Source organism: Oncorhynchus mykiss, chromosome 7 (genome assembly GCF_013265735.2).
Source record: "Oncorhynchus mykiss isolate Arlee chromosome 7, USDA_OmykA_1.1, whole genome shotgun sequence".
NCBI lineage: Eukaryota > Metazoa > Chordata > Actinopteri > Salmoniformes > Salmonidae > Oncorhynchus > Oncorhynchus mykiss.
In genome coordinates, this window is record NC_048571.1 from 73274402 (window position 1) to 73301063 (window position 26662).

The 26662-nt window shown below is 41.9% G+C and overlaps 2 protein-coding genes across 13 annotated transcripts in view; both read right to left on the reverse strand.

Moving 5' to 3' along the window:
• LOC110528463 (receptor-type tyrosine-protein phosphatase alpha) overlaps positions 1-12841 on the reverse strand; it is a 69977-nt gene extending 57136 nt beyond the window's left edge. For 3 of the 4 annotated variants that reach the window (XM_036984046.1, XM_036984047.1, XM_036984044.1), the window contains exon 1: positions 12440-12840. The gene's annotated coding sequence lies outside the window, so the exon portion shown is untranslated. Of the gene's footprint in view, positions 1-12439 lie in introns of all 4 variants that reach the window. The other variant, XM_036984045.1, reaches the window with a different exon arrangement.
• A 1061-nt stretch (positions 12842-13902) lies between these two features.
• LOC110528465 (isocitrate dehydrogenase [NAD] subunit gamma, mitochondrial) lies at positions 13903-25540 on the reverse strand. Of its 9 annotated transcripts, XR_005052667.1 has the most exons (8): positions 25221-25353; positions 24628-24806; positions 23716-23844; positions 23544-23604; positions 19396-19492; positions 18789-19148; positions 18653-18712; positions 15812-17757 (listed from the first exon to the last, which is right to left on the reverse strand). XR_005052667.1 is itself a non-coding variant. In XM_036984049.1 (6 exons), exons 3-6 carry the CDS (start codon positions 23720-23722, stop codon positions 14355-14357), a joined length of 306 nt encoding a protein of 101 aa, XP_036839944.1. In that variant the 5' UTR covers positions 23723-23844; positions 24628-24806; positions 25221-25540; the 3' UTR covers positions 13903-14354. The 9 variants fall into 9 exon arrangements, 3 of the variants coding, with proteins under 3 accessions (XP_036839944.1, XP_036839943.1, XP_021466230.2); XR_005052668.1 differs by lacking the exon at positions 18653-18712; XR_005052665.1 differs by having other exon boundaries at positions 18653-19148.
• Between the last annotated feature and the right edge of the window lie 1122 nt (positions 25541-26662).

Consider the following 26662-nt stretch of genomic DNA (forward strand, 5'->3'; position numbering starts at 1 on the left):
AGGTACAAATCTGTTGTTCTGCCCCTGAACAGGCAGTTAATTAACCCACTGTTCCTAGGCTGTCATTGACAGCCTAAAGCCATGACATAATTTTCTGACCCACTGGAATTGTGATATAGTGAATTATAAGTGAAATAATCTGTCTGTAAATAATTGTTGGAAAAATGACTTGTGTCATGTACAAAGTAGATGACCTAGCCAAAACTATAGTTTGTTAACAAGAAATTTGTGGAGTGGTTGAAAAACAAGTTTTAATGACTCCAACCTAAGTGTATCTAAACTTCTGACTTCAACTGTATATATATATATATAACTATTAAGCTAACTATATATCTAAGATGTGCCAACTAAACTCTTTCCACCTATGTTTTGCTAACTTTAGCTTGCAAGATCAAACTCATTGGTAACAGCAGACAATCCCCTCCGGCATAGTATTTGATAGTATTTGTTTTGTGCGTGCTGCAAACTGTGTTTTGAGATAGTTGCCTAACTTTATGAGCTGTGTTGTCTGTCCTAGTAGTAAATGTTTGCATGCACTTGTTAGCATTTACCTTTAGCCGCTATGAGAATTGTGCACTACCAGTAATACCGTATATACCCGGGATGGCACAGGCACGGTATGAAGGTATGGAAATCTGGATATCGCCCAACCCTACTTCTCACTCTATACACAATTACTACTTTTAACAATTTACACTGAACATTTTACAAAAACACATTTACTGGAAGAACTATGCCGATGCAAAGTATGGTAATATAATTTCTGTAAAATCTCTCCATTTTTTGTGTGATCAAAAGATGTCTGCAGAAAGAATGAGGTTTCAATCATGGAAAAAAAGCTTGATTATTGAACTACATTAAGTTAATTGTATTCACACTAACAGAATTGCTGTAATGGAATTTCATCATGGGTCCCTGATCTGTACTACACAGAAATGCATAATTATGGATAGAAATGTCATTCTCATCATGGTTATGTATCCTAAATAGGTACACAAAAGGTAGGAAAATACAATATGCTCCTTCGCAAATTTTGGTACAATTTACTTTATTTTACCCCCCTTTACGTGATATCCAATTACGATCGTCTTATTGCTGCAACTCCCCAACGGGCTCGGAGAGGTGAAGGTCGAGTCATGACTCCGAAACATGACCCGCCAAACTGTGCTTCTTAACACCCGCCCGCTTAACCTGGAAGCCAGCTGCACCAACGTGTCAGAGGAAACACTATTCAACTGACGACCGAAGTCAGCCTGCAGGCTCCCGGCCCGCCACAAGGAGTCGCTAGAGCGCGATGAGGAAAAGTAAAGCCCCCACAGCCAAACCCAGTTGTTTGGACATAAAGTACAGCACAGTAGAGCTCAGTGGAGGACAGTAGAGTACATTACAGAACAGTAGAGTATAGTTCAATACAGTAGAGTACAGTAGAGTATAGTTCAGTACATTATAGTGTATTCTAATGTGCTCTACTGTGTATTGTATTGAACTCAATGTACTATACTCTACTTGTATTTACTGTACTCTACTGTGCTGTCCAAACTTGTGAAACATAGAAGGCTATGACTGGTTAAGATTTGGTTTGTTCCAGGACAAATCTTAACCAATCATGGACGTCTATGTTTGGGCCAAAGGAAGGTCAGGCCAGAACGTCTGTGGTCGTTGAAATCACGGCAGGTCCGGACAGAACAAAAAACTACGTCTATGGACGTTGAAATTTAGGCCAGGGTGGACTGATCAAATTTAAACTTTTTATCAACGTCCATGGTTGTCAGGTGTCGTTCGGTGCTTAGTGGGTGAGGATGCTGGTTACAGTAAATGGAAAGACAGGGCTCATTGGTAGGTGTCAGTTAGAGCTGGGAAAGGTGACATTAATTGGAGGGGAGGGGGTTTATCTAGACTTTACACACTTGCTTAAAACCACCAGATGACAGAAAAAGAAAACCGTTATCAGCTGATCATAACAGTATGCAGGTGGAAGGGAGGACAGTAGCTGGTGACCCAACTGTGGTTTGTGACTACTATGATTTCTCATTGTAGCCAATTCAATTGCAGAAATTCAGTTACAGATTTTTGGGAAATTCTGTTACCGATTTGGAAACAGAATTTTGGGCTTTAATCAATTAATAATTCAAACAAAATGTATATCAGTAAAAACAAACTAATTGATAGGTCTACCTTTACTTGTTACTTCTGTGAACTTGTATTATCCTCCATCATGAGGAAGAGAAATGTGAAAATATCTTAAATATTTTTGGTGACAGAATTTCAAGGCTCAAGGCAACGTTTTCTTAAACTTACAGAAGGCAGAAAACATTATTCCAAACGAAATATAAGTATTGGTATTAGCCGGCAGAGGTCTTAGATTTCAACATTATTGTGTTTTGATGCATTTCTAACACCTTTCAAGACTTTTCTGCTAGATGTTTTCTAAGACCCCTTTTCCATCCGTTAAATCAAAGCCTTTGCTTATTCTTCATTTTTAGGATGGAAAATGGTTGAATAATGTATACACTGAGTATACATTAGGAACACTTTCCTAATATTGAGTTTCTACAAAATATAGCCTCTTCACGTGTTGGTGCTCATGGGTCCTTTCACATGGAAATGAACCTACTCCTGTGTCTACACTCTGGGGCACTAGAAACGGTCCTAGGACTGTAAAGACAACACTCATCCCTAGTTGTTAGATAAAGATTTACTGAAGGATCTGATGTTATTTGCTTCACTAGCTAGGCCTATGCCAGCATACCGTGTTATCCTACACATATTTAGGTGAAAGTGGGAGGCAAGAAAGATTCTCTTGTTTCTCCAAGTAGGCAATTGTTTTCATCTTTCCACCACTTTCAATCACTATAGTACTGAAATATAGGCCACAACTGCACTGACAAAAGAACATAAAAAAAGAATACATTAGCCTACATCTACAGTATAGCACAACTTTTTAAAACATCTCTGAACACGTTTGCTGCAGCATTCAGCAATGCAGTAACACTGAGAAATTGTATTCCATGTGTTACATTGGTGGAAACAGATTATCGGTCTGTCTGCCTCCCACCCCACCAATGCCCACCCCAACCTAAAGTACTTTTTAAAATTTTTTTTTACTGTATTGTGTCAGGATTGTGAAATTTCCCAGCATACTATATCTGATAGTTTCAAACACCCACCAAACAAAAACATTGTACAGGCTGTCCTTTATAAAGTAGCCTAGCCTACATCTTCAGTGTTCTCATGGAAATACTAAGCTAAATTAACAAAGTTATGAGAGCCACCTCTAATACATTCAGACATGGTAGAACCAAATTGCTTTCCCTAAATATTGACATGAATCTCCCAACTGTTGCAAAGACGCTAGATGAGGCCCAGTTGCTCTTACACCTAGACACCACTTTGTGAGGAGCAGTGACGAGCCCAGACATGACCACCTGATGTCAGGGCAGGCCTGTCGGCACGCTAGGGGAAGTCCAGGTATGACGAGTCAATCTCAGAGCGAAGTGAGCAGCTTCTGCTTTGCACTTGAGTAATCAAAAACATGACAAGCTGAACTTTGTGAAGAGGTGAGACCGGTGCAACCACTCACTAGGGATAGGCATGAGTAATCAAGTACTCGAACGGACGTCAAAACTCGATCTTTAACCAGAGATCTTTTATTATTTGGTCACTAGAATCAAATTTGCTTTGATTCTAGTGTTCCATTTGTACATGTGTATTTTTGGGGCACAACAAAAAGGAAACCAAGCCAACAATCAAACAGTTCTTCTCCATAAATTCCCTTTCCCCTACGTCTCACACTCGAATTGCATTCCGACTTCTTCCTCTACACATGCTTGCTGAGCTCCCGTTAAAGTCTACAGAAATGAACGCCTATAAAAACGTATCTACGGTGCCTTCAGAAAGTATTCACACCCCTTGACGTTTCCACATTTTATTGTGTTACAGCCATTTAATATGGATTCAATTTTGATTTGTGTCACTGGCCTACACACAACAGCCCATAAATTCAAAGTGAATGATTTTTCCTAAATTTTTACCAATTAATTATAAGTTAAAAGCTGAAATGTCTTATGTCAAAGTATTCAACCCCTTTGTTATGGCAAGCCTAAATAAGTTCCGGAGTAAAAAGTCTCATAATAAGTTGCATGTGTGCAATAAGTGTTTAACCTGTCTCGGAACCCCTCACCAACAGCCAATGAAATTACAGGGCGCCAAATTCAATCAACAGAAATCTCATAATTCAAATTTCTCAAACATACAAGTATTAGACACCATTTTAAATATAAAATTCTTGTTAATCCAACCACAGTGTCTGATTTCAAAAAAGCTTTTCGGCGAAAGCAGAACATAGGTCTGCAACATTAGGTCAGCAACTAGTCACAGAAAGCATACAGCGATTTTCCAACCAAAGAGAGGAGTCACAAAAGCAGAAAGAGATAAAATTAATCACTAACCTTTGATATTCTTCATCAGATGACACTCCCGGGACAACATGTTACACAATACATGTATGTTTTGTTTGATCAAGTTCATATTTATATCCAAAAACCTCAGTTTACATTTGGCTTTGCCTCCAAAACATCCCGTGAATTTGCACAGAGACATCAATTTACAGAAATACTCATAATAAACATTGATAAGACAAGTGTTATTCACAGATTTAAAGATGAACTTCTCCTTAATGCAACAGCTGTGTCAGATTTCAAAAACAATTTACGGAAAAAGCAAACCATGCAATAATCTGAGTACGGCGCTCAGAGACCAACAACACCCCAAAAGATATCCGTAATGTTGGAGTCAACAGAAGTCAGAAATAGCATTATAAATATTCACTTACCTTTGATGATCTTCATCCAAATACACTCCCAGGAATCCCAGTTCCATAATAAATGTTTGATTTGTTCCATAAAGTCCATCATTTATGTCCAAATAACTCCTTTTGGTTCACGCGTTCAGTACACAATCTAAACTCACGACGCGCGGGCAGGTACAGGCAAATGTTCAGCCGAAAAGTCATATTACAGTTCGTAGAAACATGTCAAATGAAGTATACAATCAATCTTTAGGATGTTTTTAACATAAATCTTCAATAATGTTCCAACCGGAGAATTCCTTTGTTTTCAGAAATGCAATGGAACGCAAGCTACCTCTCATGTGAATGCGCATGACCAGCTCGTGGCACTCTGCCAGACCTCTGACTCAATCCCCTCTCATTCCCCCCTCCTTTATAGTAGAAGCATCAAACAAGGTTCTAAAGACTGTTGACATCTAGTGGAAGCCTTAGGAAGTGCAAAATGACCCCATAGACACTGTGTATTCGATATGCCAAGAGTTGAAAAACTACAAACCTCAGATTTCTCACTTCCTGGTTGGATTTTTCTCAGGTTTTCGCCTGCCATATGAGTTATGTTATACTCACAGACATCATTCAAACAGTTTTAGAAATTTCAGAGTGTTTTCTATCCAAATCTACTAATGATATGCATATATTGGCCACTGGGACTGAGTAGCATGCAGTTTCCTTTGGGCACGCTCATCCAAATGTGAAAATGCTGCCCCCTAGCCATAAGAAGTTAACGTGATTTTTGAATGACTACCTCATCTCTGTATCTCACAAATCCAATTATCTGTAAGGTCCCTCAGTCGAGCAGTGAATTTCAAAACACAGATTCAACCACAAAGATTTCCCAATGCCTCGCAAAGGGCACCTATTGGTAGATCGGTAAAAAATAAAAACAGATATTGAATATCCCTTTGAACATGGTGACGTTATGAATTACTCTTTGGATGGTGTACCAATACAACCAGGCACTACAGGCCCCCTTCCTAATTCAGTTACCGGAGAGGAAGGAAACCTCTCAGGGATTTCACCATGAGGTGACTTTGGCTTTAAAACAGTTAAGAGTTCAATGGCTCTGATAGGAGAAAACAAAGGATGACTCAACATTGTAGTTACTCCACAATACTAACCTAAATGACAGAGTGAAAAGAAAGAAGCCCATACATAATTAAAATATTGTTTCATTAAGGCACTAAAGTCAAACTGCAAAACATGTGGCAAAGAAATTAACTTTGTTCTGAATACAAAGTGTTATGTTTGGGCAAATCCAACAACATATTACTGAGTACCACTCTTCATATTTTCAAGCATGATGGTGGCTGCATGTTATGGGTACGCTTGTCATCGGCAATAGTTTGTTTTTGTTGTTGATAAAAAGAAACTGAATAGAGCTAAGCACAGGCTAAATCCTAGAAAAAAAACTTGGTTCAGTCTGCTTTCCAACAAACACTGAGACAAATTCACTTTTCAGCAGGACAATACCCTAAAACACAAGGCCAAATCTACACTGGAGTTGATTACCAAGACAACATTAAATGTTCCTGAGTGGTCTGGTTAAAGTTAAATTTTATTTATCTAGGCAAGTAAGTTAAGGAAAAAAATATATATTTACAATGATGGCCTACCAAAAGGCCTCCTGTGGGGACGGGGGCTGGGATTAAAAATAAATTTAATAAAAATATAGGACAACACACACATCACGACAAGAGACAACACTACATAAAGAGAGAACAAAGACAACAACATAGCATATTTAAATTGCCTTGAAAATGGCTGTCTAGCAATGAGCAACAACCAACTTGACAGAGCTTGAATAATTTTTAAAAGAATAATGTGCAAATATTGTAAAATCCAGGTGTGGAAAGATCTTAGAGACCTAGCCAGAAAGACTCACATCTGTAATCTCTGCCAAAGGTGATTCTAACATGAATTCAAATCTAATTTTATTTGTCACATGCGCCAAATACAACAGGTTACCTACAAGCCCTTAACCAACAATGCAAGTTAAAATAAGAGTCATGTAACATTTTCTTCAAAAGTTACAAATAATTTGAGAACAGCAGTAAAATAACAATAGCAAAACTATGTACAGGGGGTACCGGTACAGAGTCAATGTCCGGGGGCACCGGCTAATCCAGGTAAATTAGGTAATATGTACATGTAGGTAGAGTTATTAAAGTGACTATGCATAGATAATAAACAGAGAATAGCAGCAGCATATAAAAAGGGGTGGGGCAATGCAAATAGCCTGGGTAGCCATTTGATTAGCTGTTCAGGAGTCTTATGGCTTGGGGGTAGAAGCTGTTAAGAAGTCTTATGGACCTAGACTTGGCACTCTAGTACCGCTTGCTGTGCGGTAGCAGAGAGAACAGTCTATGACTAGGGTGGCTGGAGTCTGACATTTTGTAGGCCCTTCCTCTGACACCGCCTGGTATAGAGGTCCTGGATGGCAGGAAGCTTGGCCCCAGTGATGTACTGGGCCGTACACACTACCCTCTGGAGTGCCTTGCGGTCGGAGGCCCAGCAGTTGCCATACCAGGCAGTGATACAAGCATTTAGGATGCTCGATGGTGCAGCTCTAGAACTTTTTGAGCATCTGAGGACCCATGCCAAATCTTTTCAGTCTCCTGAGGGAGAATAGGCTTTGTCGTGGCCTCTTCACCATGATAGTTTGTTGGTGATGTGGACACCAAGGAACTTGAAGCTCTCAATCTGCTCCACTACAGCCCCGTCGATGAGAATGGGGGTGTGCTCGGTCCTCTTTTTTCTGTAGTCCACAATCATCACCTTTGTCTTGATCACGTTGATGGAGAGGTTGTTGTCCTGGCACCGCACGGCCAGGTCTCTGACCTGCTCCCTATAGACTGTCTCGTTGTTGTCAGTGATCAGGCCTACCACTGCTGTGTCATCGGCAAACTTAATGATGGTGTTGGATTCGTGCCTGGCCATGCAGTCATGAGTGAACAGGAGGGGACTGAGGAAACACCCCTGATGGGCCCCCATGTTGAGGATCAGTGTGACGGATGTGTTGTTACTTACCCTTATTGACCCAGGGGTATGAATACTTATGTAAATGAGATTGTATTGAAAATGAAATACTTTACTTTTGCAAACATTTCTAAAATTTCTAGATTGTTTTCACTTTGTCATTATGGGGTATAGTGTGGAGATGGGTGAGATTTTTTTTTAAATCAATTCTGAATTCAGGCTGTAACAACAAAATGTGGAATAAGTCAAGGTGTATGAATACTTTCTGAAGGCACTGTAACTGATCGGATACACAAGTGACATTCTTTACCAAATGACGACAGCTTTATCACAAATTCAAAATGGACTGGTTGATTGAAGTAGGGAAATATGTATTCCAACAAAGAGCTGCACGTTTGGAATAATTGTGTCCGTTTACTTTCAGCTTATGCTACTTTGAGTTACTCTTGTCATTTTAGTGTTTTAAGTCTTTGGCTTGTAGTGTGATTTTGTTGTAACTAGTTACCACAAGCACAAAGTCAAAATTGCCAGTGTGGTTAGTGTGTGTTAGGTTTAAATCTGATTTTAAGATGATAAATTGTAGAAATAGGCAGGGTGTATGACTTTGTGCAAACTAGTGACGAGCTTACTTTGCAAACTGCCATTTAGAATTGGTTAGCATAGGTTATAACCCCCTAAACAGACAAGTTCAAACTGAAAATATACAAAATCATTACTTTGACAAAGAGCGTATTTTCCTCAGAATCATTAAGCCTAGTCCTACTCACCAAATGGGTGTCATGGATGTAATTCATCCTCATGCAGTGTTCAATGTGGAATTGTTAACCCATTTAGAAAATTCCAAAGAACCGGCAGAATGAACTGAATCAAACATCTGTATATCGAAAACATGACAGATATAGGTTTATAACCCTGAAGAAAATTGCAATTCAACTCACTAAATTGATCCAAGTTTCAAATGATAACACTGAGAATAACTGTTCCAGAGGCAAGATGCGCTTCACTTCGCACTGTTACATTTGATTCTGTTCTATTCTAGCATGTTTTTTTTACTTTAAAATAGGTGTGTCTTGACTGTGATAAGGGCTCAGGAAATAAGAGCATCTTGTCTATTAAATTAACAAAACAAGGCTATGCCATTGCACAGCCATAGTAGGGCTTTCCAGTGCGACCATTTTACTCGAATATGTGCCTAAATATTTTCACCTGGATTTTTTTTTTTTTGGGGGGGGGGGGCACCTAGAAAAATGATGGATTCTGGCTCTAACACCTCAAAAAGTTAGGAGCAACGAAAAATGTTTATCTTAGGCACACACATGCTCCATGTAAAAAAGGTTAGCACAGAGCCCTGAGCCATTGGCTTCTTCTACGAGAAAGTACCACTGCTGAGGTTCCACAATATAATATAACCAGTTGATATTACGATTTCAATAAATTAAATCTTAAAATGGAACTTATTTTTTTATTGCCAGAATATACAAGGGGCAATTTAGCTATTTAGATTGTTATCTGTAATGGTTAAGATAAATTAGGCATTGTTTCACACTGCATATAGCCTCGTTATTGTGTTAATTTATTATTTTTTACTTTAGTTTATTTGGTAAATATTTTCTTAACTCTTCTTGAACTGCACTGTTGGTTAAGGGTTTGTAAGTAAGCATGTGACAAATAAAGTTTGATTTGGCATATCGATAAATGTGCAGAGAATTTTTTCTAATATGGGCCTTATTCTAAATAAAAATAGTTTTTGGAGGGTGTGTTCCTCTGCCCAGGTGTTGCTAATGCATGCCAGATCTTACAATGTCTGGATAGGTATTTTAAGGATCAGCTAACCACGTCATGTTATAGCAAACTGTCAGTCGATGATGTGGCACGCAACCATTGGTTGATGGATGAAACCTCTGAGCAGGGGAATGCAACCTGAAGCAGTCCAGAGACATGACGAGTCACGCTCCAGGTGGACACAGCTGCACACAGCTCAGTTCACTTATGAAGGCACGCCAAACACTGCCATAGGCCTACTTCCATCTTGACCCAAATACTAGTTTCTTCCCTTGTGCAAGCTGTTGAGAATGTTATCCATGTTCCCGGCTGAGGCTGACAGTGAGCATACATGTAGCTTTGATAATAAAAGGTCCAGGCTAGGCTATGTGCAGCAGGCCATATTTTATGTGTCGGACATAGAATGTGCCTCTACTTGAAAATACATGATCTAAGTGACTGATAGTTGGTATTCAGCAGTCATAAAAGTATGCCTTATTTACTTTGAAGAACTACTTAAATAGTGATTTTGTCAGACAGCATAGGCAGCAGCTCTTTGGACATGAGATGATGACTTGGAATTAAATAATAAAGTTATCAAATAAAACAAATGTAATATACACAACAAAACATTAATAAAACCTTCCTAATATTTAGATGCCCTCAGGACAGCCTCAATTCGTTGGGGCAAGGACTCTATAAGGTGTCAAAAGCATTCCACAAAGATGCTGGTCCATGTTGACTCCAATGCTTCCCACAGTTGTGTCAAGTTGGCTGGATGTCCTTTGGGTGGTGGACCATTCTTGATACACATGGGAAACTGTTGAGCATAAAACCCCAGCTGCATTGCAGTTCTTGACACGAACCGGCGTGACTTACTACCATTACACGTTTAAAGGCACATGCATTTTTTGTCTTTCCCATTCAACTTTTGTATGGCATACATACACACACAATCCATGTCTCAATTGTCTCAAGGCTTAGAAATCCTTCTTTAACACGTCTCATACCCTTCATCTACACTGACTGAAGTGTATTTAACAAGTGACATCAATAAGGGATCATCACTTTCACCTGGCCAGTTTATGTCATGGAAGAGCAAGTGTCCTTAATGTTTTATACACTCAGTGTATTATATTAAAGTGAATAAATTCTGGTTAATAAGTGATAAGCATAATGGGCAGTCACTATCGTCACATGGCACTACAGAGGGGGGTGCGGACAGCCCAGTACATCACTGGGGCCGAGCTCCTCGCCATCCAGGACCTTGCACGGTCTCTATGCACACGCACAGGACTCTACAAACTCACGCACACTCCAACACAAACAATTATACTGACTCTACACACATACAATCTTAATTTACGCTGCCGCTACTCTGTTTATCGTACATCATGATGCCTAGTCACCTTACCCCAATACATATCTACCTCTATCACTCCAGTATCCCTGCAAATTGTAAATATGGTATTGGAACTGACCCTGTACATAGCTTACTTTCTCGTGTTCTTATTTCTTGTGTTTTTGTTCTACCTCATGTTATTTTTAGTAAAACATTGATTACTGCATCCTTGGGTTTAAAGCTTGCAAGAAAGGCATTCACTGTACTTGTACACATGACATTAAAACTTGAAACTCATGGGAATTTAATTAATTGTGTTATTCTGTGTTGTTACACCATTCAACCCACATAATGCACTTAATAATGTAATACAAAATGTGGAACCAAAACCGAGCTCAAAAAGCACTCATCGCTCAGCACTACAAGACAATTAAATATACACTCAAGTTGCACTAGGGCCTCAAGCCTTTTTTTCAGTCATGCCTAATGATGCATCAAAAACGGCATCAAATGAAAGTGGCCTCCAGACAAAATGTGGAACATATTCCTTGATGACTCCTGCATTGCCAAATGTATTTTTCATGCTAATAAACTTGTACTGATTAGAATCATTGAGGGAGTTGTCACAGCACACCAACTATACAGTGTGCGGCATGTAAACACTGAGGGCTTGCACTGAAACAAACTTTTTAAACCAGCCTGCCTGGGACACAAGCCATGTTTATACATTACATTATAGTTATTACCAGGGTTAAGGGGGTCACCAGCTGTGACACCAGTGCACAATTAGTTAAGATTCATATTGCGTAACTACATTTAGGCTAGACTAAGTAACCTCAAGGTCCAGTCAAGCCAGAATAATTTGTATCAGAAGAGGAAATGGAGAGCGAGGCAGAGTAAAGCAGTATACGTGATATACAAAAATGTAAATGTGTGCAGTGATTTGAAGGCCTGTCTGTCTAAAGCGACCTAATTCCTGGGCTGTGTTCCCACTAAACTCCCTATCCCCCCCACCCCAGCCCCGGGTTACTCCCCCACCATCTCTAAACATTTAGCAACAAAGCGTTGATCAATATGTACTTTTCAGTTAGAACGCACTGGCCCCCCGATTGTAACAATGCGACATGGAAACAATGTAACGTTATGCGTTCACAGAACACGCTCACACTGTGGAAATCTAAAATGTATGTTGTGGCATATTCTCCCCCTTCGCAAAATGTTTCCTCCCTTACTCCAAGCTCATTCTGTAAATGTTCGTGTCGCTACAAACATATAATTGGGTGCGCTCCCATGATACCCATGGAACGTTATACAAAAACAACCTCTTCCCTCTCCGCGGTATCTCTCTCATCACCGAAACGATGTTCGCCGTGGAATACTAAACTGTGATAATGATAAGGGACAATCCAAAAGTGCTTATTTGTGTGACAAGTAGCCAGACATTATTACAACTTAATGAAACACGCTTCACCGTAACTAGTGACAATTTACAGCAGAATAAAAACAAAACTCACCACGACTCCCGTTTGGTATAATACAATCCTGAACATCTACAGTAGTGAAATTCCTTTCTTCCTTTTCACACGTTCTCAACACCGGCCCGTCTCCACACTCCAGTAACCAAGAGTGTGTGCAGAGGGGGAGAGGGGGGGGGGGGCTGCTGTGTCAGTGATAGGAACGATCTGGGACAGACAATTTGGAGGCAAAAGATCGCAAGTCTGTTTATCCTAACGAGTGACTAGAACGGTCCCAAACATTCCTCAATGTTACCGAAGGTCTCTATAACACATTTGTATCTCTCCGTCTTCCTCGAGGCATAGGGGGACGTGAATCCCAGTTTATTCCTTGCATCCAGGGGAGTCGCCGCCTCTTCTAGTCCGCCATGTTGCGTCTGCAATAGGAGGAATGGGAAGCAGAGAATTCCCAGGCCAGGCCAGGCCCCTCCTCCCCCTCCCTCCACGGTGCCACTGCGACATCTGGCGGACCATCACGAGACGGAGTAAACAGCATCCCTATCCAGAAGAGCACGAGTCAACCATCTAGTCATTTCTGTCACATACACAAAGTCGAATATTGGACGTGTTTATTAATTTCCCATAGGCTGCCGGGGCACACGATCCAATTTAGTTGGCCCTCTGTCAACATTGGCCAGTGGTGGTCACCAACCCTGGTCCTGGGTTAAAGGCTTTTGTTCCAGCCCACTGAGCCCAGCAGTAGCACACCCGATTCAACTGATCAATGTATATATTTTTTTATTTAACGAGTCAAGTCAGTTAAGAACAAATTGTTATTTACAACGATGGCCTTACACCGAACAAACAGACGACGCTGGGCCAATTGCGCACCGCCTTATTGGACTCCAAATCACCGCCAGTTGTGATAGTGTTGAGACTTGATGTTTTATTGATTAGTTGAATCAGGTCAGGTATAGTGCTTGAACAAAAGCCTGCACAGTATAGTACACATTGTTATTGCAGTCCCAGACAGGCACACCCGATTCAACTTGTCACCTACTCATCAGGCCCTCAATGAGTTGAGTCAGTTGTTTGTCCAGCGCTACAACAAAAAAACGTGTGCTGTTGGGGGTACTCGAGGACCGGAGTTAGGAACCACTGGTCTAGGACTCGGGAGGACCAACCAACCATTGGTTGACCAAACGCTGCACGAGGCTTTACCAAATCCACTAGGTTACAAATATCTCTCTGCCAAATTTACAAGTTCTGAGATCAAAAAAAAAAGCAATGTCCCAATCAGCTTTTTTCCTTTCTCTAAAAAGGTGTCATTTCTGGAACTCACTTCCAGATCACCTTCAAATATTTAAGATTTATATTGATTTTACTGGAGGTTCAGAACTATTTTAAACCCAGCGTCACACTGTTGCAGTTCAATATTTATGCAATACAAATTACATTACTGTCTACACTAACATCACTCAAATACAACACTTATGTTAAGACCGATTTTCTATACAGCAGAGTTTCAGATATAGTAATATGTTTATTACAGTTAATTAATTAACAAGTCAATAATGCATGTAGAGAATACATTAAAAACAAAAAAAATACTGATATGGTACATGGTCCAGTCATTGAAGAACAGTTAAGTAGAAAGAACATTGCTACAGAATATGGAATGTGACTTACAAGTGTTATAGAACTACTGTCACATAAGAAAACATTATTATTTTGGTACTGCTTATAAGACTGAATGTGCGGTCCCTATATTGGTTTCTCAATTATGTAGCAGTTACTATTTAAATTGTGCGTATTTTACATATATTTGAGTAAACTCCCATGGGTGTAAGCTGTCATTTCACACGGTCTGGAGAATTTAATTTGTAGTGTGGGTGTCAATACAGCGAGATTAGTTTGACAGAAGGTAAATGAAGTCTGTGTTTACAAGCAGCCAGTATGAGGATAGCTCAGATGGTTAGGTTGGCAATGACAGCTCGTCGCTTGTAGCATAGCCTCCCAGGTCTCCTGTGTGCACCTGCCACAAATAAAAGTAGTGTCACACACACACACACACACAGGCAAATGGTCCTCACAAATACAGACAAACATGACTAGTGTGTAAGAGAGCCTTATTCACCAAACTCAAACACAATACAGGTGAAGATTAGGTTATTTTTAAGCAACTTAAAGGAAAATTACACCCCAATAATATATTTTTGTACTTGTTTCATAAATCCATTGTTGAGTCTCAAAATGCTTTGCTTGTCAGCAATCAGGTTTGATATGTAACTTTTAAAATAAGGAAATCATCCCGGTATGATGTAGAACGTTACATCTGGGCCACCACTAATCCAAGCCATAAATACATATTCAGTCTAACCCTTTAGAGAAACATAGGCCAACATGCATTTTCCCATATTTTATTCTTCTTTAGTATTTGACCATGATGATCGCTTTAAAAACAACAAAAGGTCCATCAGCCATTGTAACAGTTAGGGAACAATGGCAAGTTAAGAACAAATTATTATTTACAATGACTGCCTATCCCGGCCAATGCTGGGCCAATTGTGCACCGCCCTATGGGACTCCCAATCACAGCCGGAAGTGATACAGCCTGGTGTTATCAAGTGCTAGTTCAAAGATCCAATATTAAAACACCAGTACTATAGCCATAACCATTATAACAAGTTATACATAAGTTTATGTACCCAAAACAGGATTGTATTTATCATCATTAGTCATTTAGGTCAACATTGGATCATTCAGAGATCCTCACTGAACTTCTGGAGAGAGTTTGCTGCACTGAAAGTAAAGGGGCTGAATAATTTTGCACGCCCAATTTTTCAGTTTTTGATTTGTTAAAAAAGTTTGAAATATCCAATAAATGTCGTTCCACTTCATGATTGTGTCCCACTTGTTGTTGATTCTTCACAAAAAAATACAGTTTTATATCTTTATGTTTGAAGCCTGAAATGTGGCAAAAGGTCTTCAAGGGGGCCGAATACTTTCGCAAGGCACTATACATACATACATACATACGTGGACTCCCCTTCAAATTAGTGGATTCGGCTATTTCAGCCACACCCGTTGCTGGCAAGTTTATAAAATCAAGCTCACAGTAGACAAACATTGACAGTAGAATGGCCTTACTGAAGAGCTCAGTGGCTTTCAATGTGGCACCATCATAGGATGCCACCTTTCCAGCAAGTCAGTTCGTCAAATTTCTGCCCTGCTAAAGCTGCCCCGGGCAACTGTAAGTGCTGTTATTGTGAAGTGGAAACGTCTAAGAGGAACAACAGCTCAGCCGCAAAGTGGTAGGCCACAAAAGCTCAGAGTGGGACCGCCGAGTGCTGAAGCGTGCAAAAATCGCCTGTCCTCAGTTGTAACACTCACTACAGAGTTCCAGACTGCCTCTGGAAGCAACGTCTGCACAAAAACTGTTAGTCGGGAGCTCCATGAAATGGGTTTCCATGGGTGAGCAGCCGCACACAGGCCTACGGTCACCATGCGCAATGCCAAGCGTTGGTTGGAGTGGTGTAAAGCTCGCCGCCATTGGAATCTGGAGTAACGGAAATGTGTTCTCAGGAGTGATAAATCATGCTTCAACATCTGGCAGTCCGACAGACAAATCAGGGTTTGGCGAATGTTACCTGCCCCAATGCATAGCACCAACTATAAAGTTTGGTGGAGGAGGAATAATGGTCTGGGGCTGTGCAGAAATGTTCCAACATCCAGAGTAGAGGCTGTTATACCAGCAAAGGGGGACCAACTCCATATTAATGCCCCTGATTTTGGAATGAGATGTTCGACAAGCAGGTGTCCACATATACTTTTGGTCATGTAGTGTCTTGCCAAAAAGCAATATATGCCTGTCGAAGTCACCAGTAGCAATGCCACCACTCTGATATCATCATAACCAATATATAATGGAACGGACATATAGCACATACAGTACAAAAACAGAAAAGTCACTAGTCTGACATGATGAAATGGTTTCCCTTGTGAACTCAGGCAAAGCTGGTCATAGGCTCAGGTAACAATGGCTTGTTCGTTTGTGAAATGTAATGATGAAAAAGCTTAGCTTTGACTGAATAGACAAACACAATGGATCCCCAAGGTCACAACTACAGCAAAGGGCTCCCAAGATAGTGACCTCTACGATACACTGAATTTTACAGCATACACAGTGGACAGAATATTAAGACATTAGTTTTTAGTAACTTGGGTTTATGAATTGAGTATGAGTGAATAGGGTTCAGTGAAGCTAGCCCATTTCACAGTTCAGCTTGTTAGCATCCCTGCTAACGCAACAATGTGAAAACATTGATTGTAAACACTGAAAATGGTCTCCCTTCACAGGAATGACCCCCGCATCCCACTGATTTTACGAGTGGCGGTGTGTGTTTGTGAGAAACAGTCCAGTTTTTTTTTTTTTTAGTAACTACAGCAGGTTTTCTTGACGTGACAGGCTGTTATTGCAAAAGGCCAGTTATCCTTTGTCCATGGACACACTGCACGTACAGTTCTGAACAATGCACTTTATAATGCCTGCCACAACTCATTGCTGTGAAATGGAAGACCCGAAGTCCACTTATGCAGTGATAAGATTTCACTTGCTTTGGTGTTGGTAAATTGTCATCGTGGCACAAAACCAGCTTGATCAATACTGCTGAACAACCTCCAGCACAACCAGCGTGGACTGCAAGACTAGATTAGCAGTGATCAAATTAATATAAAATCACACGCATGTCCACAGCACAAACAAGGAAACAGTGTAGAGAGAAGGCAGAGCAGGAGAGTAAAGGGAAAGAGAGGTGGTGGTAGCCGACAGATACAGAGAACACTATAGAGGTAGTAGAGCTGATAGAAGACTGCATCCAACAGCAGAGGAAGTACAAAAGAACTGGTTGACATGGAGTTGGAGAAAGTGTTCAGCAAGGAAAAGACTGGGAGAAAATAGAGAAGGTCACAGCAGCATAAATGGACAATTTGATCAAAAACAATTAATTTAAAAGATTAATGCAGAAAATGAATTGCTTTGGCCAAATCGAGAAACAGAAACCCTCAGAGGATACACAGTGTGTTATGAGGAATGTGAAAAGCGGAGAAGAGGAACAAGAGCTGCCAAGAGTGATGTAAGGATAATTAGTTTAGTGGGACAGAGAGCAAAACAGTTGTGGCTAAGTTATTAGGAGATATATGGCGATTATGGGGTTCAATATATCCAGATTATATTTGGTTGGCCGTCCAGTGCAGGGTAAAGGGCTGTTCAGGGGACCAGGACCTCTTTAGTACGCTGGTCGGTGGTGGAAGTTCCCCACAACAGCTTGCACAAAGTCCCCAGTTGTGCTGCAACCGCCCAGGTCTCGGGGCCGCATCTGGGACACGTGCACACACACACAGGGTGCAAGGGAATAGGAGGAGGAAAAAGTGGAGGGTACCTCAGACTGGTGCAGGGATTGGAAACTCCAGTTCTCAAGGCCTGATTGGTGTAACCCTTTGGCCCCAGCCCCAGCTAAGACACCACACCCCAATAATCGACTAATCATGATCTTCAGTTTAGAATGCAATTAGTTTAAAATCACATGCGTTTGCTAGGGACAGGGGAAAGTATGACACCCCGTTGGCTGCTGAGGACTGGAGTTTCCCACCCCTGCTCTAGTGAATTGACAAACACTATACTTCACAAATTCAGATCACACGTCCTTCCACTTTCAATCAAGCTACCACCATTTCTCTAAATTATCAGACCATAATACCTACACTATTTCAGTGAACAGAAACCATTCTCCCACATTCACTCTGCAAAAACAGATTCTGTGTTGACCATGCACCTGTCTAGGAACCATGGTATTAGTTAGGGTTAGAGCTGCTGCTATTAGTCCTAATACGGGCTGGAGCGCAGACAACAGTTAGTCCATCTTTGTTACCTGTCAGGTTCTACAGTTACAAGAACAATGTACAGCAGGACACAGAGTGGTGTACAGGATTCCACCCACGTCAACATGCACAATCAAAAGGCTCTCTCACACACCAGGATATGGGTTATTGCTTTTTAAGTGTATTTTCATTGACAAATACAATTTGAGGGTCATTAAATTGTTTGAATCAGTGTTTGTTTTTCCACTTTTCATCCATGATTTGACGTACAAAATTCATATACATATTGCAAAGACCCAACCGTGTGCTCTCCCATCCAACTGTAGAATTAATACATGCACACAAACCAACAGGATTTAATAGTGTTGATACAATATCGTCACACACAATTACCTTGCCTGTTTGATGACCCTCCGGACAGCGTCTGACAACATGTTGCAGTGGTATTCCAAGCTATCACAAAAGTCAGTTGAGGTTAGTGCACACACACACCCGCGCACAAATCCCATTGGAAGCAGTGCCCACTCACTTGAGGTGATGGAGCATGTTGGCAGTGCTGAGCAGCATGGCCGTGGGGTTGCCGATGTTCCTGCCCACAGCCTGGGCAAAGGGGTGTCGCGCTCCCTGAGACGGAGGCCATTACATTTCTCAGGCCATTTTATCTATGCTTGGGTCTGCAATGTATCTAGTGTATGATTGCAGCGGACTGGTTAAGTTGGATCTCAGGCAGACTCCTGGACACAGTCTCAAACACGGCGTACTCTGCACTATAGCTCTCTCCTGGGACCACTCCTGCCCCGTCGACCAGCCCAGCTGCCAGGTTGTCAATGATGTTGACATAGAGGTTGGGCATCACCAGCACGTCAAACTGGTATGGGTTCTGGACCAGCTAGAGAGAGAGAGAAGCAGTAAGTGAGAGTGAGAGAGGTGGGGCGTACCTGCATGCAACAGTTGTCTATAATAAGGTTGTCGTATTTGATCTTGGGATACAGCTCTGCCACCTCGGCACAGCACTGTAGGAACAGGCCATCTACTAGATTCCTGTAGAAAGGCAGAAGGAGACAAAATCCTTGGCTGTAGTTGGATAGATGTGTAGAAGCCTTTAAAAAAAGGTTGTTTCTGGCACCAAGACTCACATGACCTTGTGGACTGCCGTGACCCTTCTTGGTGGCGTAGTCGAAAGGCAAACTCCCTGGTGATAATCTTCAGACATTCGATCACTCCAGGCACACTCTGAGAGACAGAAAGCACAGAGTTCAGATCCGGACAAACTTCCATCAGACCGTGGTTTGACCATGTTGTTAGAGCGCTTACATATGTGCTCATACGTGGTCGTGTTCTTTCCAGTGTACAATGCCTCATGCATGATTTCAATGTGTATTAGTCATACAACAAACTAATCAAGAACATGGTAAGATTTCCATCAGGACCGGGTCAATCGACTTTAGCTAGCCAGACCCCACAGGGTGAGTGGAGATTTCCCTCAAAGTGCTGACCAATTAATGCTTTTTGAAGTCGGTTTGGTTACGGTTAAATAATTAAAAGATATATATCAGTATGCATTATGTGGGTTGACTGCTGTAACACAGAATAAAACAATGAATAAAAGTACAATGATGGTAGTGACTGCCCATTACTGCTTATCTCTTATTAACCATTTTTTATTTTATTTTTATTTTTATTTTATTTCACCTTTATTTAACCAGGAAGGCTTGTTGAGAACAAGTTCTCATTTGCAACTGCGACCTGGCCAAGATAAAGCATAGCAGTATGAGCAGACAACAGAGTTACACATGGAGTAAACAATTAACAAGTCAATAACACAGTAGAAAAACAAAGGGGGGAGTCTATATACAATGTGTGCAAAAGGCATGAGGTAGGCGAATAATTACAATTTTGCAGATTAACACTGGAGTGATAAATGATCAGATGGTCATGTACAGGTAGAGATATTGGTGTGCAAAAGAGCAGAAAAATAAATAAATAAAAACAGTATGGGGATGAGGTAGGTGAAAATGGGTGGGCTATTTACCAATAGACTATGTACAGCTGCAGCGATCGGTTAGCTGCTCAGATAGCTGATGTTTGAAGTTGGTGAGGGAGATAAAAGTCTCCAACTTCAGCGATTTTTGCAATTCGTTCCAGTCACAGGCAGCAGAGTACTGGAACGAAAGGCGGCCAAATGAGGTGTTGGCTTTAGGGATGATCAGTGAGATACACCTGCTGGAGCGCGTGCTACGGATGGGTGTTGCCATCGTGACCAGTGAGCTGAGATAAGGCGGAGCTTTACCTAGCATGGACTTGTAGATGACCTGGAGCCAGTGGGTCTGGCGACGAATATGTAGCGAGGGCCAGCCGACTAGAGCATACAAGTCGCAGTGGTGGGTGGTATAAGGTGCTTTAGTGACAAAACGGATGGCACTGTGATAGACTGCATCCAGTTTGCTGAGTAGAGTGTTGGAAGCCATTTTGCCGAACTCGAGGATCGGTAGGATAGTCAGTTTTACTAGGGTAAGCTTGGCGGCGTGAGTGAAGGAGGCTTTGTTGCGGAATAGAAAGCCGACTCTTGATTTGATTTTCGATTGGAGATGTTTGATATGAGTCTGGAAGGAGAGTTTGCAGTCTAGCCAGACACCTAGGTACTTATAGATGTCCACATATTCTAGGTCGGAACCATCCAGGGTGGTGATGCTAGGCGGGGATGCGGGTGCAGGCAGCGATCGGTTTACTCACATAACTTTAATAAAATATCAGTTGTTTTATTTGATGACTTATTTCATTCCATGTCATCATCTCCCCTCTATAGTGCTGCTGCCTATGCTGTCTGACAAAATCACTATTTTAGTAGTTCTTCAAAGTAAATAAGGCATACTTTTATGACTGCTGAATACCAACTATCAAATCACTTAGAGGTATCTACCTGAAAATACATGATCTAAGCAACTGCTCTCTATCCCTCTTAATCGTGCATTCTTCTGTCTCCTCTCTGCATCTGTCCCACAATAACCTAACATAGCAGGCGTAAAAGAAACAGACCGGACAAGTAGGAGCGCAATGGATTATGGTCATTGCAGTTAATGACCATGTTTTCTGTACTAAACTATGTCAAATATTGGCTTGTTGGAAACTACAACTCTGTTTTGCGCTTGATCTGATTTATCTCTAGAGAAACTGTGCAATGTGCACATTGAGCTCACAATTATTATATTAATTTTTATTTTTTTTTTGGGGGGGGGGGGGTTAAATAATTTAGTCCATTAGTTGTTTAAAAAACAAAAAAGAACAAATTTCAGTTAATCGCTCAGCACTACCAATGAAATGTCCTAAAATTGGAAGAAGAAAAAAATCCACCTAACTGGCACCCTAGGTGAGCTAAAATAAAAACACACCCATTGTTTGGTTGCATGGTAATATGTGATGTATCTCGTGCTCCAGAGAGCTGTACTCTCCCTCGGTCTGCTCTCGGATAATGACAAGGTTGTTGTGGCGGGTGCTATAGCCAGGCAGGCTGTTCACATGAACCACGTTGGCAAACAGGTCCAGTCTTCACCTGAGGAGAGCTTCATTAATGAGATCAGCCAACCAGCCAGCCACACGCACACACTAGAACAGCCATACAACATGTGAACCATGGCCCGGAACCAGAACGGGGTCAATACCAAGAAAGAAATCTAAGGGAATTCAAGTCAGGCTTCAAATGAATATGGTTGAAAGATGTAATAGAATGCACAAGATGCAATTTCAAAATTGGTTAGTGCATGGGCAGTTTTCCTCGTGTTATTAACGGAGACCTGGCTGGGTGGTGCCAGAATAACAACCTGTCCCTCAACGTAACTAAGACTAAAGGAGATGATTGTGGGCTACAGGAAAAGGAGGACCGAGCACACCCCCATTCTCATCGACGGTGCTGTAGTGGAGCAGGTTGAGAGCTTCAAGATCCTTGGTGTCCACATCACCAACAAACTAGAATGGTCCAAACACACCAAGACAGTCGTGAAGAGGGCACAACAAAGCCTATTCCCCCTCAGGAAAGTAAAAATATTTGGCATGGGTCCTCAGATCCTCAAAAGGTTCTACAGCTGCAACATCTAGAGCACAGGTTGCATCACTGGCTGGTAATTACTCAGCCTCCGACCGCAAGGCACTACAGAGGGTAGTGCGTACTGCCCAGTACATCACTGGGGCTAAGCTGCCTGCCATCTAGAACTTCTACACCAGGAAGTGTCAGAGGAAGGCCCCTAAAAATTGTCAAAGACCCCAGCCATAGACTGTTCTCTCTACTACCACATGGCAAGCGGTACCGGAGTGCCAAGTCTAGGACAAAAAGGCTTCTCAATAGTTTTTACCCCCAAGCCATAAGACTCCTGACCAGGTAAATCAAATGGCTACCTGGACTATTTGCATTGTGTGCACCCCCCAACCCCTCTTTTACACTGTTGCTACTCTGTTTAACATATTTGCATAGTCACTTTAACTATACATTCATATGTACATACTACCTCAATTGGCCCGACCAACCAGTGCTCCCTCACATTGGCTAACCGAGCTATCTGCATTGTGTCCTGCCGCCCGCCTCCCAACAACCCCTTTCACACTACTGCTACTCTCTGTTCATCATATATGCATAGTCACTTTAACCATATCTACATACTACCTCAATCAGCCTGACTAACCGGTGTCAGTATGTAGCCTCGCAACTGTTTTTCACTGTTGTTTTTATTTCTTTACTTACCTATTGTTCACCTAACACCTTTTTTGCACTTGATTAGAGACTGTAAGTAAGCATTTCACTGTTGAATTCGGTGCACGTGACAAATAAACTTTGATTTGAACTGACAGACCTTAGAGAGCTATATCCTGTCAGAAACTCCCAGTTGATAAAAGAATCCCATGTTCCCTAGGTATGCAAGGTGGCCTATCTTGTAGTTATCACACCCAGATTATGTGCCCACATTGATTTTGTGTACTCAGGTATCTTATACCACACATAAGACATGGCAAAATGTGTAGAATTGCAGGAAATTCGCTTTGAACTGCACATTTTTCATTCCAACAAAAGGGGGTGTGAACAATTTGGGGTAGCGAAGGGGGGGGGTTTGTTGCTCTGTCAATAAAGACAATATCCATCCGGACCTTTGCCACCTAGGAAATTTGTGTGACTGGACTTTCTCAAATAGTGGTTGAGGACCCCATGCATTAGTTCCCATAACCTTACAATATTCATTGATTGTGTTGGCTGGCTCCAGTAAGAATTGTGGTGGCGTTAGATCTAATATTGCCTTACCTGATTTTCATCTCAAAGCCAGCCAGCTCCCCTTTAAACTCCACGGGGGTGTTCATCTTTCCTACACACAGACAGAGAAAATAAAACCCAGTCAGAACACACTGATCTGATAAAAGCATTCAAGTGGAAGCAAATCTCCTGCATAGGAAATGAGAGGAGACAAGTCGGTTACCTTTCATGGACACATGGACACCCTGTTGGTCTTCATGGAGGCTAACACCTGCTGCAGCTTCTCGTTGCTGTCCATGTGCTGCACCTCACTCAGGTGAAACTCCTCAAACTCCACTAGGAGGTCAGCCGCCTGGAGGGGGATGAAAAGGCAGGTTTAAGGCTAGAAACAAGGAGATAAGACAAAAGGATGAGAAACAGGATGGACATATTGCAGATGAATGAATAAAGGAGTGAGCGAATGGGCTACAATAACTGAATATACAAGACTAATTTTTAAGTTATCAATGAACACAGAAAATATTGGATTGAGCTCAGAGCACGCTTGAAGCATGGTGCAGGCAATATCAAGACAGTGGGCTCCGTTCCCACATGGGCAACATACTGTGTGTGTTGACCGTGTGTGGAAAAGTGACACTCCGGTCTTGAGTGTTTGGGTGGGGGGCACCAAGAGAGGTTCATGAGCTTGGGGGTAAGGTGTGGTGAAAGCAAAGTAATAGGATATTTGGAGTGGAATGTGCCAAGGAGATGAGTTAGTTAGGTAAAAGTCAGAGGGACCAGACACCAATGCACTCTTAAGGCGCTTTCACATATCTCTGTGTGATCTGGATTCTGGTACCTTAATACATACTATAAAGCACATGTGAAACACAAACAAACCCTGGCTGAAACAAATAATTGACCTGGTGAGTAGCGGGTTCAAGGTCCAGGACCAGAGTACCAGGTATTGTGACACAGCAGCGCAAGTCACGTGGAACTTTTTGCCCATTGTAAACAAGCTAGCTTGCTAATGCCATGTAGAATATACATTGTCACTAATGCTGCAGGAAACCAAATTTCATATTTGAAAAACACCCTTAGACACATCACCTCTCCTGATCAGACTTGAGAAAAGGAGCCACCATAATATACATACTTGAAAACCTCCTTGACAGCAGTCATCAACTTAGGTCCTACTCCATCCCCGGGCACCACGGTGACCGTGAAGGTGGCATCGGCGCGGGGCGTCAGCGCCTCGGGCACACCCAGACAGGCGGTCATACTGTGGGGCCGGACAGCCAGCTGCTGCCACCGCGGGCCAGTGTCAGTCAGGCCCTAGAACAGGACACAATGGTAAATTAGGCCTACCATAGAAAGTATGCATTATCTGAATGTCTCATCTGATGGCATCACCGTGTCAATACAACTTAAAGACAATGGGGGTTGCTTAGACCAGAGGCATGCCCCCCAATTGGTTTATCAAGCAAAAATTAGGTTTAGGCTAGCTGACACTGTGTATTTCTGAAGCTGATAACACACAATCACAGATAACGTTAGTGTCAAAGATTTGTATTGTTATATCAGTAGCTAACGCCAGCTATCATCATCCTCCTATCGCATTGGTGATTAAATGAATTTATGTCAAGCAGTTTATAATAAAACGGCTGTCCCCAATAGCATCAACGAAGGGTTTTACACGAAACAATTTGTCCACAACTTGATGGCTGTAAACATTATCTAGCGACTAACCTTGATCAAAGTTACAAGGCTCAGGCAGCAGCCATCGTGATTACCAAACCAACGAGAATGTGGAGGAAATTAACTTTGTCTTTACAGGCTAGAAACGTTGATTATTCTTTGGTGGAATAGTTGGACTGAGCAACCATGTGAGCGAGATACAGACGCCACCTAGTGGATTGGAGTTGCAGTTCGTCCTGATATTTTCAACTTCAGCAGAGTAGACAGTTCAGTCAAATTAGTAGGGCCAAGGAGACCTCGTTAGAAGGGGCAAATATTTGTCATTTTTCACAGAAATTTGAGACCAAGGTGGATGTGGTTACAGAAACCCTGCCACTAATCTCGGAGGGTTGCAATAATGCATGATGTAGTACCCGTGTAAGATTTTGAGACGGGAGGCGTGATTTGAACCTGCCACGCTAGGGTCCAACAGAGCCTGATTTATTGCACTGCTCCAAGAAAGCTAACAAGCAGGAATCTGTTTTTATCGGTCTGCGTGTAAAGAAAGTCACGCTGCTTGCTTGGCTAGAACCACTTCCCCCCGATCCAATCCAGCTCATACCTAGCTCAAACTTCCGACATCTGCCTGGCAAACACATGTGCCCGCCCTCCTAAATCATTACAACACATTGCGCCACCGAACAAAGCCTTCGTCAAAGGTGCAAGGGGCGACAGTTTAAAAAATCTCCATCGGCTACATTCACCCCCCCAAAATCGCGGTTGATCTGAACGCAACTGCTGATCCGGGTCACAGAACAATTGCCAGGGACATCACGCTGCTTGTTTAGCGAGTACCACTTCCCCCAAATCCGGCTCATCATACCTGGCTCGAACTCGGGACATCTGCCTTGCAAACACACGTGACCGCTCTGCACTCCAGCACTTTGGATTTGAAATGATACAATGACTGAGTTTAAAGCTGTAATTTGAGGGTATTTTCGTCCATATCAGGTGAACCGTTTAGAAATTAAAGCACTCTTTAAAGCACCCCCCCCCCATTTTAGGGGGACAAATTCACGTATTTAAAGTAGGTCAAAAGTTTAGTATTTAGTTCCATATTCCTAACACGCAATGATTACATCAAACTAAACTCCTGTGTTATTGTAATGGTGCGAGGTTAGCATGTTTTGGGGGTATGATATTTGTGCATCTGTAACTTGGTCTCAGAGCAAGTGACGTCACCGATTGAAACGCTTAAACGCGCACGACCGCTAACTAAGCTAGCCGTTTCACATCCGTTACATTTAGAAACAGGACTTGCGGCCCAGGACTGAGTTAGGGAAACCCTGTGCTAAATGATTCAAATGTAAAACATAGAAACCATGTGTTTGATACGTTTCATTAATTCCGTTCCAGTCATTACAATGAGCCTGTCCTACCCAATTAAGGTGCCACCAGCCGCCTGTGCTGGGGATCCCCCATCCCCACACCCAGTGCTGATGCTTGCATAGCTG

Coding starts and splice junctions, on each gene's coding strand:
- LOC110528465 (XM_036984048.1), bottom strand. CDS start 19,625: ATGCATGAGGCATTGTACACTGGAAAGAACACGACCACGTATGAGCAC. Junction 19,149..19,400: donor GGGTCACGGCAGTCCACAAG/GTCATGTGAGTC, acceptor CTCTCTCTCTAG/CTGGTCCAGAACCCATACCA. Junction 14,415..19,001: donor AGTACGCCGTGTTTGAGACT/GTGTCCAGGAGT, acceptor TATTTGTGGCAG/GTGCACACAGGAGACCTGGG.